This window comes from Epinephelus lanceolatus, chromosome 15, assembly GCF_041903045.1.
Source record: "Epinephelus lanceolatus isolate andai-2023 chromosome 15, ASM4190304v1, whole genome shotgun sequence".
In the NCBI taxonomy this organism is placed as follows: domain Eukaryota; kingdom Metazoa; phylum Chordata; class Actinopteri; order Perciformes; family Serranidae; genus Epinephelus; species Epinephelus lanceolatus.
The window spans coordinates 43,597,509-43,612,082 of NC_135748.1; the positions used below are offsets into that span (position 1 = coordinate 43,597,509).

At 41.6% G+C, this 14,574-nt stretch overlaps 1 protein-coding gene across 1 annotated transcript; it reads right to left on the reverse strand.

Moving 5' to 3' along the window:
• Nucleotides 1-5,547: 5,547 nt before the first annotated feature.
• On the reverse strand, nucleotides 5,548-11,912 carry LOC117266911 (phospholipase A and acyltransferase 4-like). Its single transcript, XM_033642329.2, has 4 exons — nucleotides 11,763-11,912; nucleotides 10,825-10,933; nucleotides 10,293-10,561; nucleotides 5,548-6,255 (listed from the first exon to the last, which is right to left on the reverse strand). The coding sequence occupies exons 1-4, from the start codon at nucleotides 11,775-11,777 to the stop codon at nucleotides 6,133-6,135; spliced, it is 516 nt and encodes a 171-aa protein (XP_033498220.1). The 5' UTR covers nucleotides 11,778-11,912; the 3' UTR covers nucleotides 5,548-6,132.
• Nucleotides 11,913-14,574: the final 2,662 nt, after the last annotated feature.

A 14,574-nucleotide genomic window follows, 5' to 3' on the forward strand; every position in this document is an offset into this window, starting at 1 on the left:
GAATATGTTCCTGCACAAATGGTCTCTCCAGAGGCGTAAAGAAGTTACGATGGGCCACAGTGCACACTGCTATGAAGGCCTTAGTGCTATCATGCATGTATCGTCTTGTCACATGATCAAACAGACATGACATTGGCCAACATCGACATACGTATTACCCAGCAACCATCAGTGTATAGCTGACAAACATATTAAAGACAGTAAGAAATTAATCATTTGATTAAATAATTTTTAGAGTTCATTTATAGATTTTATCTAATCACATCATTTTGTTACAGATTGCTTCTGACTATTTTACTAAAAAAAATAAAAAAAGATCATCATTCCAGTGGCAACCTGCATCACTCATGAGGGCACACTCTGTCTATGGGCCCCCCGACCCCCTGGGCCCAAGTGCATTTACACCCCTGTGGTTCTCCCTGTTTCATTATAGCATTAGGAAAAAAATTAACAAAGACAGTTAGTGTTTGTCTGATTCCTGATCGACCATGGAACGATCTGTATGTCGACCTGTGTGAGTGAGTCCTTCATAAATAACTGTTACTGCTGGAGTTCTTCTTCTTCTGTGTTTTTTCATGCAGCACCACCAGCCTCTGGACTGCAGCAGAGCTGACCTGGTCTGTGTGTAGCATGAGAAAACCAAGACGGAGTGCATCTAGATTTTCCAAGGAGGAAGATGTTACAGTTGACAGCTGGGGAAGTTCAGTTCAAAGTCTGAACACCAGAGTCTGAACTCAGTGAGTAAGTTCATCACTTTGGTTTTAACTTTAAAAAATTGGTTATGTACAGTCGACTGGGTCCAGTGTGGGGCTTTATATTTCTCTGCTCTAATTCTTTCTTCCTTCCAAATGGGACAGTTGCCTGTAATAGATGCCATAATGCCAGCCGTCATTGACTTTAATGGTGGGACAAATTCTATTTGGCAACAGGATGAATTCAGCTTCTTGCCAAGTTCCCAATGCAGCTGATATCAGGGCCGTGGAGGTGGTGATGAAAACTCAAGAGCTGGGTGGTAAAAACTGAAGATGGCTTATTAATAAAAACTAAAACATCAGGTCAGCGTTAATGTTTGAGGCCTCGCAGTATTTCAAGTCCATCCGTCCCTCCGTCAGAGCCGCCAGTGACATCGCCGCACATTTGTTATGCATGGTGATTATTTCTGAGCCTAATGATCAGCCACGATAAGCCATCTTCTCCGACTCCCGTAACGAGGAGAGTATGAGGTTTTATTATTTCTGGAGCCGGTCCCACGACCCGAGCCTCTGCAGCCCACTCTGGATTTCATGGAGCTCTCGGCCGCTGACCTCGGGAACAATGTGGGCTGCTGTGCTGATTCTGGGGACCAGGCGAGCCCAACTGGCCCCACCTGCTCGCAGCTTTACAGGCCTGGCCACGGCCCGGGCTCTGTTTCTACACTGCAAAAAACATCCACTTCATCACCACATTTTATTCTGGTGTAAAGGATTCAACAGAGATTTTCCAACCCATATTTAGTCAAATTATTAATTCAGATCATGAGTTCTCGGTGTGATTGACAAAGTTTATAAAACCAGCCTGAACAAAAACATTTTGTGCTTCAAGATTTGAGTCAAGAAAAGAATTGAGCTCAAGACAGCAGCTACGGATCAAACTATTGGGAGTGATTTACTGTCAGTGATGAGATTACTTGTCGACTCTTTAAAAACTATGCACATTGAAGTTTTAAGTTTTGTTTTCACCTCTGTACTTGCCTCTGATTGATTTAAGTTCAGGTCTTGGCAGCTCTTTGGGTTTAAATTTCACACGTCCAATCAGCTGCTGCTCAGAGTTCATGCTGATGTCTCAGGAAAGAACAGCACTTTAACATCTATTTATAAAATGTCACATGTTCCTGAAGTCTCAAAGAGAAAAGCTGAAGTTGTGGGTCGACCTTACGAGGCAGGTAGTTTCTGTTATGAACATGAGGAGTACCCAAGCGCAGGACACAGACTGAATGATGGTGACAAATGGTTTACTGCCACAAAAGCAGATGATATGGGACTGGCAGTGAGGGGTGGGAGTCTGTGGGTCTGTGGGGAGGAGTGGAGGTGGCTGTGACGAGGCTGGCGTGGGCAGGAAGTGAAGATAGGCGTGATCCTGGAGCACAGGAAAACACAGGTTAAAGGCATGAAAAATGAAGCAGCAGCAGAGTGATCTCAGTCGGCCATGATGAACAGCGACCACGAAAGTTTGAACGACAATCTGTTTGTGAGAGGATGAAGAGCCAGAGTGAAATACTGCAGGTTGATGAGGTGATGAGAAGCAGGTGCACCTGACGAGCTGATGGCACAAACTAAGAAGGAGCTGCTGGGTCTGCAGTGAGGTGTTTGGGTGCAGTCAACACAAAAGCAAAGAGAACATGAAGCAGATGTGTTCATGACAACAGAACGCTGTTTGATTTAGATTTGATTTGATTTATTTATTTAGCACAATTGAACTAGGCAAATGTGCAAGGGGGGATCGAAGCCCATGCGGGCTTGTACAGAGTTCCACCCTAGCCATAATCACAAGCAAATGACATGCAGGCTAAATTCCTAGACTAAGCAAAAAGTCACAAGACAAAATACCAACAATAACAACAACAAGAAACAAAAGCAACAACAAAAAAAGGAGCAAAACTAGGGTAACTGAAGCAAATTAGGACAAAGAAGACGAAACAAGAGATCAGACAAAGAGAAAAACTGATAAGGAGGATTAAGGTAGATGCCTTAAGAGTTCATATGGACACTAAAAGTGCCTTCAGTTGCATTTTGAAAAGAAAATAAGAAGGCATGGACCTCAGTGATAAACTTAATTTATTCCATAGCTTGGGACCTCTAAAAGAGATGTTAAACTGGTGACTTGATGTTCGGGAGAACGGTAAGAAGAGACTACTATTACAAAGCCTCGTTTGGTATGTATGGACATCTGATGTAGAAATAAAAAAGTTATTAAAGGTGAGATCTTGTTTCCTATAAATGAACTTATGTAAGAATAAACACGTTTGAAAGACATTCACTTTATCAATAGGTAACAGTTGGTATTTACTAAAGATGGGTGCAGAAGGTGCGTATCGACTCGAATGGGAGATCATTCTCAAAAACCTCTTCTGAATTATAAATAATTTTTTAAGATAAGTGGGGTAAGTAGCTGCCCAAACAATATTACAGTAATTTATATAGGGAAACAAAAAGCTGTAATATAGGGTTAAATAAGCTGAGGAGTGAATTAAGGGACAAACCTTTCTCAATATACCTAGCATCTTTGTAGATCTTTTGCATACAAGATCAATATGAGTAGACCAATTTAACCGTTCATCTAACATAACTCCTAAGAATTTGGTAGACTGAACTTGTAGAATTTCAACTCCATTAATCAGGATTTTGGCTAGCTCTCTAGGATAATACTTATTAGTGTTACAAAAGATCATGAAGTTGCATTTTTTCACATTAAGAGTTAGCTTGTTAAGTTGAAACCAATGAGCAACAGAGGATAGTTCTTCATTAACACGTTCAATCAGGATAGGAAAAAACATCGTATCAAGAGTATCAATATTTTAGTGTTGGTTCACCCGCCCCTACAGCGGGGTATATAAGATGCTGCTGTAGTGAACTGATTGAAGTTTTTGTTTTTGAAACTTTAAATGTTGAATAAAACTGAGAATATAAGACGAGATACATTTGTTTTTCTGATTGTTCATGGGCATCCAGCAGGAGGAGTAGTGTGTGTGTGTGTGTGTGTAAGTGATATGGTGATCCTTCACTCAGCTGTCAGTCAGTACACACACACACACACACACACACACACACACATCAATCAGCTGCCAATGTGAATGCACACACAAACACACTTTTTCTACTTTGGTGTTTGTGAGGACCTTCAGTGACTTCATACATTCTCAGGTCCCTCAGGTAAACCATCACAGCTACCCCTGAAGTCCAACCGTCACCTGAGCCTCAACCTTAACCTGTCTCTACCCTTCAACATAAGGGCCCATTTATGCTCCCTTTACGTATGAAAGTGTATACGTCCGTTTCAAACGATGTTACCGTCACTGCCCACATACTTCCATGCGCCCTTTACGTTGGCATGGATGTTAACCAATATATCCACCAGGAGGCAGCCCAGCGTCAAAAGTTCATGACAACAACAAACTCAGAAACAAACATGGCGACTGTGGAGGAGATATTGATAATGTACCTCTTGCATAAAAGACAAAAACAGAGGCAGCGTTGTAGGAGGCGGTGGTCGGTGAGGCCGTTAAATACATCACGAGTGGAGGACGGAGAATTCTTTTCTCTAGTACTGCTGATGAAAGAAATTGAATTGTTATTTCTTCTTTGTGTCTCACTAGAGCTACGTATCGGGTAGTGACAGCAACACTGCCCCCATGGTTCCCGGTGGTACTGCTCCGTTTGGCCCGTATCCATAAGCTTTATGGAAATGTGCAGAAATACGGACAAAATGAACGCAGAGCACGGACAGAAGGCTCCATCTGTATCCAGATCCATATTTAACGTTGAGCATAAATGAGCCTTAAAACCAACTTTTTACCCTTTCACGTTCCAAACTTCCAAAAAATGTCCCCACTGTTCCACACGTCCTCACATTCCAAAATGTCCTCACTCTCTAAAAGAATGATTGGTCCTCATGAAGACAGAGAAACAGGACGGTGCACACACACACACACACACACACACACACACACAGCATGTAGGCCACATGGTCATGTGTGAATCTTTCCCACCTGCCCCGGCTGTAATGGGGGTCCACATGTGAACAGTGGTGGATTGTGATACGGCACGATGTTGGCAGGGAGACGACGGGGGATCAACACTCCTTCAGCTCATAACTAGTCTGTAACAGAAACATGACTCAGTGTCCTCCTGTTCCTCTGTGCTGCTGCTGCTGTCCGCCTGTCCACCATTATTCCCTCTGTGACACTCAGTGCCTCTGATCATTATTACTGTGGCCAAGAAAACAGGAATATTGATTTCATACAGAATTTGTTTGGATTCTGAGACTTTAAAGGATAACTTCGGTATTTTTCAACCTGGGCCCTATTTCCCCATGTGTATGTGTGCGTATGATTCATAGGTACAACTGGTTCTAAAATTGGTTCAGTACTGAGGGAGGCAGATGCAGCCTGCAGCCGCGAAATGAGCTAAAACGGTAACGGGGGCAAATGCGTCCCGTGTAAGTTTGCACATTAAAAGTGCTTTTTTTCGCCACTGACCGGTTCAGATCGCCAGTGCTGTCTCTGTAGATAGCATACTAAGCGTTTTCCTTACCTCTGGGCTGTGTGACGTCATCTCGCGAGAGCTGCCGGCTGCATCCGCCTCCCTCAATACTGAACCAATTTTAAAACCAGTTGTACCTATGAATCATACGCACACATACACATGGGGAAATAGGGCCCAGGTTGAAAAATACCTAAGTTATCCTTTAAGATGATGTCACCACTATGTCTACATGCATGTTGGTGATACCCTGGGTGTGTTGGCTGACGTCCTGCAACACCAGACATTACAGAATAACGACGACTGGCAGTGCATCACACCAACATTTTAATCTAAATCTGAAAAATATAAATGAAAATGTCAACATTCTGGTCATTTTCCTGCAAAGCACAGAACATGACATGTTCAAATCAAAAAATCAAAATGGAAACATTTTTTTCTTCTCCTGAAAATCTTTCCATTTGTTTTTACACAAATCAACACAGTAAATATACAATTATGGATTAACTGAAAAAGAAACTAATAAAAAGAGTTAGAATGTAATAAATGGTTCCTAGAAACAAACTATATTTACAGCTTACGGATTCAAGTCTTGAAATAAGATTACTTCACTTGATTTGTAAATGTTTATAAATGATCTGACATGACAAAAGAATCAAATACTTTTCAGACATTAAACTAACCTGAAGTGAACCTGCCCGACTCAAAACACTAGTATCAAATATACATTATAACAGCCATGGATTCATCTATAACAATTTTTTCCAAGGTCGTATGTTGTCACCTTCTTTAGTTCACACATGTGTGATACATCATTCACATAGTCTAAATCATAATCACTGTGGGATGAACGGACTCAAACGGTGGAGAAGATCTTCTCTTTCATCTCGCCGTCTCACTTGTGATGTCTCCTTTCCTTGTCGTCATCTTTGAGCAAAGAGGCAAACAGAGCGGCGCCCAAAGCTACGATGCCGACACCTGCTATAGCTATGCCTCCGATCACTGCTGCTCTCTTGACCTGCGAGAGATAAATGAGCGACACGCTGAAGGTCAAAGACATGCTGCTAAAAACATTTCACTATGTCAGCTGTGTTATTATTGCAAAGATAGTGCACCATGTCGTGGGGGGACTGCCTGCCCTCATAATTATGAAGGCTCAATAGTCTGAAAAATGTACCACTGGACCAAAAGCCCATTTGTCAGACAGCTCTGTTTCCTGAAAGCCAAACGGACAATTCTCCAAAGGGCAGCTTCTCCAATGACCACACATGACTTATCATTGTGCCGAATGACATCATCAAACCTTCCTACTATAGTGAAGGTGAGATCCGCCCTACTCGTTACCTTCGTTGGTTGGATTGGTCAGGTTTAGGCAATCACTGCATGAAAGTTCATCCTAGGATTTGCAAATTCACGACCCAACAGCGTGGCTTCATCGTAAAAGAGTTCAGCTACCAGACTGATCTGCCTGCAGTCAACACCTGTCTCCTACTGAACACATGTTGAACATTATGCAGCACAAAATAAGACAACGTCGACCCCGGACTGTTGAGACGCTGAAGTTGGATATCAAGCAAGAAAAACTTCAACAGTTAGTGTTCTCAGTTCCCAAACACTTACTGAGTGGTGATGATGTGGCACAGTGTTGCAGAATGACATTAAATATCTTGTCTCTGGACTGTGTTCAACTGAATATAGATCAAACAGGATTCACAGATCACTGCATTTTGTTTTAATAACGTTTGACACAGCGTCCCAACTATTTCTGGAGTAGGGGTTGTACATGTGGAGGTAAAACTGAACCAAATCTAAGGTATAGATTTACACACTATATAAAAAGTCCATCTGCAGTCAGTCTGTCTTCTTGAGGCTCTCTGAATAATCAGGTGCAGCTACGACACAGTGAATGTGACAGATGCTCTGAGTGGGCTGATTAAACAAGCTTTTCTGAACTCTGCACATCAGCTTATTAATCATCGTGTGTTGTTTGAAATATGAGCAATCACACTTTATTTATTTAGCTGCACATCTGCTCCTTATCAGCTGAGATAGAGCGGGTTAGATTTGTGTATTGTTACATTGAACGAGACACTCGTGTGATGAGCTTGTTCGGGATCCAGGTGCAGACACACACCAGGCCGCGTGTCACTGTGATACTTTTAATACTGTAATTTAGCTGTTTTTTATTTTTGTTTTTGTTTGTTTGTTTTATATGTTTGGAATAAATCTCAATCAAATCAATAAAAGGATTTCCCACTGAAACATCAGTAAAGTAAGTTTCAGCTACATCTGTTATGTTCTTGTATGATCAGTGGAGACGTTTGTTTTCAGCTGAATGACTTTTATTTCTCTCAGTTTATCAGCGTATACTTTGATTTATTGGTTAATTTTCCTACTGACATACTTTGTTAATGTTTGCAGTACTGACACCTTCTATACACACATTTTGTCATGAAATAAAACTCTGATAAGTAAAGAACAGTCCCTTAGTGGAGTCCGCCATTCCCATGCCGGATTTAGATTACCTACACATGAACTACACATACATGTCTCATGTAAAAGAAGCCTCCCAGTTTCCTTCAGGCTCTACAGTCACATCTGAAGTTACTGCTGATGCACGTTAATATTTCCTGCTGCTTCACACTTCAAGTAAAATTGGTGAACCACAAGTTGGGCTTTATTTTGAAGCAGCCACAGGAAATTAAATATATTTTAGACAAAGGTTCATGTTGACTGTCATCAGGGCTGGGTGTCGTTTCAAAAATGCCAGTGTGTTGTCTTCACACCAAACGTGTTACTAGAATATTTTGTGTCAACTTGTGTCATACATGCTTGGAATCAAAGAGTGAACTTCTGCTGGTGTGTCCTTGGCATCATACATCCTCAGAGGATCTCAATACGATTGGCTATCCGATTTATCACTCTCAGAAATAAGCGTATGATGTAAAATCACGCTACTCGCTTGATTCGTGCAGCTTAGTTTGCGCATTTCACGTCCTTTTGCGTTGCGTCTTCATGTTGACTTCACATGTAATTCACTCGCGTAAATTATTTGTGCCTGGTGTGAACATCATGTTAGCATCACACAATTTTTCATCAGCGGGATTACTGTCAGAGTTGTCAGAGAGTCGGTGTGAGTTTGTCTGGACTGTTCAACGGCCCAGTGTTGTTGTGACATTGAACTGAGAGTTTGTCGGTAGGACAGCAGCTCTGCAGATGGCTGTAACAGAAAGTCTGCTGATCCGGCGGGGAGACGGGACGGTCCAGGCAGTGGTGCCGTATAGGGGAGAAAAGTTAGGATGATTCCAAGGGCCCCTGACTGACAGGGGCCCCAAAAATAGGTAAAAATTTATATAACATTATTCAACCATCATCATTAAGTATATATTTTTTTTCAAATATAGTAATAAAATTAATGACCTCTTTGTTTTTACTTGAGTTTGGCAGTAAAAGTTAAATATCTCCATTGACCAAAAAGTGAACATGCATATTGACTGAGCACCCCCCTGTATCTGCATGAAGTGGTTTGGTCCTGCCTTAGCGCACTGACGGTGACGGTGCCTAGCAGCAGGCAGCAGTTGCGCTAGAACGCTACAGTCATCATCATGCTACCTGGAACTAAAAGAAAATCCTGTTTTCATAAAAGGAGAGAAAGAAAGGAGAGAGAGGAGAGGCAAAAGAAAGGGTGTCAATATGTGACCCAGTTTTTCTCCAAGAAAGGTGAGTAGCCTATAGTCTGTGAGTGGTAGAGATTAACCTGTTAGCTTAATGTCCATAGTGAAATAAGCTAACGTTAGCTACAGACTAGTGTTAGCCTACACTTCCCTCCTTTTTAACCTACATTTAATCAGTGCAGCTAAATGTTTAGCAAGATATTCATATTAAACCAGTTGTCCCCGCCCCTTTTACCAGACTCAACCACAGATGAGTCAGCAGCAGCAGCCCTGTCTGCCCATAACTTTACCCCTCACCATCCCAATGAAGAAGGTGAGCAACACATGCCAGTTAGCATCACTGCAGGGAGTCTGTGGGACTCTCTCTCTCTCTCTCTCTCTCTCTTGCTCTTTTTTACCATTACAAAAAAGAAAATGAAATTTTTTTTCATAACAAATTATTTTTCCAAATAATGATTATTATTAAATATTAATTAAATATATTATTAATATTATTAATATTGCCTGTACCTTTAATACAGGCAATATTAAAATAATCCAGGTAGATGCTTCTGTTTTCTATGAACTGCAGGTAATTTGGGTCGATGTAAATCTGTAGGATTTAGTCTGTTGTTTTTATTATTTTGAGATGATGATCTTAATTTATTTTGATTGAAAAGTTAATGTATATTTAAGTTGTTTTTTTTAAGTCTTTCATTAATGTTAAGAGAATTCTCCAATTTGAAAAAATTCCAATTTTCCAAGATGGCCCTTAGGACATTTTTTATGGCAGTTTTTAATCTTGCATCAAATAGTGAATCACATACTGTATGCAGACTGTTGCATGCACAACTCACTAGCAGTAAATATTGTACTGGTAGTATTGAACTACAAGAAGCAAGACAGTTGCAAGCTTTCAATGTTATGTAAAGTTTTTAATCGGTCAGTTAGGTCCTAAAGATGTGGTGACAACAGCTGCGCAGGGGGGGCCTAATGTGATTTTTTTTCATGGGGCCCAAAATTCCTGGTGGCGTCCCTGGGTCCAGGATCAGATTCCCGGCACAAAAAGTATTGAATGCAGGTATCTTTCGACTGGAGATGTCTCGATACTTCCTGGTACAGAATTATTTTGGTTGATACCTTAAATGTATCGCGAACTGATTCCCAGCCCAAACTGCCACTGATCATCTCTGGTGCTTTTCACCAGCAGATCATTCAAATGTTTTGTAAAGGAATAATGCAGCAGGACGTTATGAGAATCAGCACAACTTCAACTACTCATCAAGGTAAACACACCTCTTTACTTCCACAGGTCCATACTTCACCCTTCATCCTACAGACGACCAGGGTTGTTTGTTAAGTAGTCATGAAAACACAAGTATAAAGGCCACAGGACACCCACCTGTCGAGACTCTGGCTTGCCGTACCGTAGCTCTGTGACAAAGTGCTCACAGTTGTGAGAGATGGCAGAGTACGGCAGCTCCTGGCTCACCATCCTGCAGGCGTCCCTCACGATGAGGTGGCGCTCACGAGGCTCGTACTCATCATCCAGGAAGTTGTTGATGATGAAACGATGGTGGCCGACCACTTCCCAGATCTTCTGACGTCTCACCTGTGCTGTGTTGCTGTCCAGGAAGGTCAACAGGCCACCCAGAGCCCCTGAATCTTCATCTGTGTGTGATAGACGAGACGTGAAATAGGTAAGAATAAAACAGCTTGGAGAGATAAAGGGCTGCAGACAGCGAGAGAAAGAAAGAAAAGGAAAGGATAAAATGCCATTAATATGTCATTACTGTCTTTAATGTTATTTTACTTTACAGACATGTTACTGACTGATAATCTGTTCATCTGAGAACTTAAACAAACAGAACTACTGTATATTAAGACAAGGAGCAGACAGAAGGTTACAGATGGTTTACAAGACTTGGACTAACTTGGAGGAGTCAAATGAACAATTTCATTTCCACCGATGTAGATGGCCCAGTGCTCATAGGTCCCACGGAAGATCTCAATCAGGTCTCCAGGCTTTGCATCGTGTTCAAACTAAAAGACAGACAACACACAAAGATACGTTCTAAACATCCTGAACTGACATGCAGTCAGTGTAAATGTTTGGCATTAAAAGGTGCCCTCGGCAGTTTCTGACCACCATTAGCACCATGGTTTCACACACTGATCTACAGGTGGCTGGTTTCAGTGCACATCAGGGACATTGATTTAACTTCTGGTGACAGCAGCCAATACTTCAGGGGTTCTGGTGTAGCCAGTGGATATCCAGTCAAAGACTTCCTTATATGTGCACCAGTCACTGAAGTCATGTCTAAAATTTAAATATGAAATGTCTTGATTTGAAATTTTAAAACCTGAATTTGAATGGGTTTTTTTATGTTCATGAACTAAGATCCAAAAATTCAATATTGAGAGTTAGATAGCTGATTAAATAGATCGATTGAATAGCTGCAGAGTAAAACAGTACACTTTAGCTGCGGCGCAGTAATATAATATGGAAGTTTTACAGTTGAGAAAATGTAAAGTCAAAGAAAAGGCCTGTCTGATGGCAAGGTAAAGTGATGAAAAAAATCCTCACATGGCATCTACTGAGATTGTTTTTTTTAGGTGGGCCTCTTTTAACGTGGCTAAAATACATTCTGATATTGACCCCTGTTCACAGCAATGTCTTGCTGAGCTGCCTGCTAATCCATACTGGGGTGCACTGACCATCATCTACTGAAGGTAATACACTGACTACTTAAGTGTCTCATTCAGCCCCACTCCAAAAATCCCAAACTATCCCTTTATAGCAAAGCAGCTTGTACAGTAACTCATCGGTGACAGCAGAGCTCAGCAGCAGCAGCTGCAGCAGGAGACTCACCAGAGTTGGAGCCATGTCTTCAGTTCTTCATCTGTCAGCTGAGAGCCGATGTGTCTCTGCTGCAGCCTGAAACCTGAGTGTGCTTATGTCTCTGAAGTGAAACTGTTCACCTGACCACAGGTGATAAACACTGATATGCAAACCGACCCAGATTAGATACGCTCATTGGTCCACACTGAATAACCAGGCTGTGTGACCTGAAACTGTAAATCATTGACCAGATGAGTCAATGTTAATGTTGAACTCTGTCAACAGAGTTTGATAAAGTTCAATATAAGCTAAGTTTCATTTCTCCTGAAGTGTTCAGTGGGTGTTTCTCTGGGTTAAAGCTTCACTACAAAGGTTTCACAGTGACCTGATGTTCTTTAAAGACGTCTTTGTTACACAGTGTCTGTCAGTTTTACAATGAATAAAAACCAGGCTGCACATTTAACACATAATAAATGTCCTTATTGATTTTAATTCCAGTAGATTAAAAGGTAACTCATTACACAGTGAGGAGACTTATTAAAACAAACAGAGCTTCACTTTACCAACACACACAGTCTGTACATAAAATCCAAATATATATATATATATATATTTATATTGAAGCTTATGACGGAGGCAGAGACCTTCACCTTATCGGCCTTCAGCTGATACACAGAGTCAAAGATGGACGAGTTTGTTCATGAAACATTGTTCTGGAGTAAATTAACTGAGATGAATCAGTCAAGGCCAAACACAGGAACATGGCATTGAAAAAAATTAATTAGCCCGCTGTTATTCCATTAAAAAACAACATTTTCATAAATTTAACAGTGAAATATCTCTGATTTTACAGAGAGGACAGAAAAGCGCTCTCACTGTCATCAGTTATTTGGTTTAAATATTGGCGATCAGATGATGCTCGATGACAAATTATTACACTTCATGATCAATCAAAGTTGACGATAAAAAACTGATTACAGTGAGTATGGTGGTGTGCTGGTCAAATTATATATATGTTCTTATCTTGTGTTTTTTTATTGATTTCATATTTCAGCCCCTACCCCTTGTTCTGGAGTGCCACCCCGCCCCTCTGAACACAGTTACAGCTCATTTATTCTCCCTTTACATATGAAAACAGATACGTGTGTTTCAAGCATTGTCATCATCCGTCCCGTTCCTCATATCAAGTCGTCAAACACCACCACTGTGTCAGTGATGTCAGCATCAGACACTGACACCAAAAGCCACCTTATGTGGTGTTATGATGCATCGCTGGTCAGCTGTACAGCACCTGTCGTGACGGTAAGTATCACAGGATGGTGTCACTGTGAGACACTGCAGTATATCGTCTGCAGTATATCGTCATCTCCTACGTTCATATTTCACTTGAACTACGCTACACTGACTCCATGATGTCCGGTGGTTCTGCTCCATTTCGTCCGTATCTGTATGCTTCAAGAAAATGTGCACAAATACAGACAAAATGAAAACGGAGTACGCACAGAAGGCTATGTCCGTGGTTGAAATCTTCGCCTATGAAACACCACAACCCTCTGAGACCCTGATACATCGTCAGCAGTTGTTGATGATGGCGTTCACGTAATTACATGCAGTCTTCTGCTGTGATTTCTCTTGCGTTGGCTACAGACATCCTTTTGTGGTTGTCAGGACACTCACGATCTGTTCACAACTTCAGTTTGACGCTACCAACCGATCAAACAAGTCATCAAATAAAAAAGAACTGTGCTTCATCATCAAGCCGCTGATCTGACGTGACGTTAGCAACATGTGCTCCTACTCTGCCAGTCTGCACTGATGTTTGAGGAACGTGACAAGTGCAACCCTTCGTTACCAGACTTGAGTTACATTTTTGGCATCACATGCCATCAGCTCATGAGGTGGAGATCAAATTAGAGCTAAAAGACTTTTGTCCAGAAAGAAAACTCCTGTAGAAAGTTAATGTGTCACTGTGTCTGCTGGACGTGAACATAGTGAATAATTTGCTCATGTGAACTTGGTGAGATGAGAATATGTCGGGCTGTTTGTCTGTCAGCTTGTTTTGGAGTTTCTCTGCCTCCTAGTGGCCAAAATCTATCACAGCAGCTTTAAAAATCTGCCACACTCACACAGATGTAGCAGTGGCAGGTGAATGCTGGGAGCATCAGACAGAGTGAACTGGAAAAATCATATTCAGGAAAGCGTCCAAGCTGGGAGACCTGGAAGTTAAATTTCTCCCCAGTTCCTCATTAAGTGCTTAAAACAGGAAGCCTTCAATCAGAGCGGCGCAGGGATCCCAGCGGCCTTTTAGCTCTGCAGGATGTTTGGAGAAATTCCCCCACTCAGATCAATGCTGCTGAGCCTTTTATTAAATACAGCTGGAATACAGAAAGTCCTGCGGTCCGGCCAACAATCTTTTTTCTACTCCTTTTTTTTCCTCTTTACTGTTCTGCTCTCTTCTGGTTGTCTTCACCTCATTGACAGCGGACAGAAGCCAGAGGAGCGATTTGACACCAAACATTCATCTCTCTTCCTGTCTGTCAGCGCTGCCTTTTACCACAGCACCTGTTGAACTGCGTGCCATATATGCCGTCACCTGCCCGCTGCTTCACCCAGCCTCCCGACATCATATAGCTACTGCAGCTATGCTTCTCTCTCTCTGTTTATTCCTCTGCAGTGTCTACACAAGTGGGCTAAAAAAATAATTCAAATGAATAATTTATCTTCACAAATAAAATCCACTTCCTGTTGATTCTGATGGTTCGTTGATGCCTGTGATATAATTAAATAATAGCTCTCGACAGGTCGAAGTGTGTCGTGATCATATCACAGCTAAGAGGGGCTG

Excerpts from the sequence above, each read along its gene's own strand:
- LOC117266911 (XM_033642329.2), bottom strand. Across the intron at positions 10,562-10,824 it reads TGTTCATTTGACTCCTCCAA|ATGAAGATTCAGGGGCTCTG; the intron begins GTTAGTCCAAGT and ends TATCACACACAG. Across the intron at positions 6,256-10,292 it reads GCAAGCCAGAGTCTCGACAG|GTCAAGAGAGCAGCAGTGAT; the intron begins GTGGGTGTCCTG and ends TATCTCTCGCAG.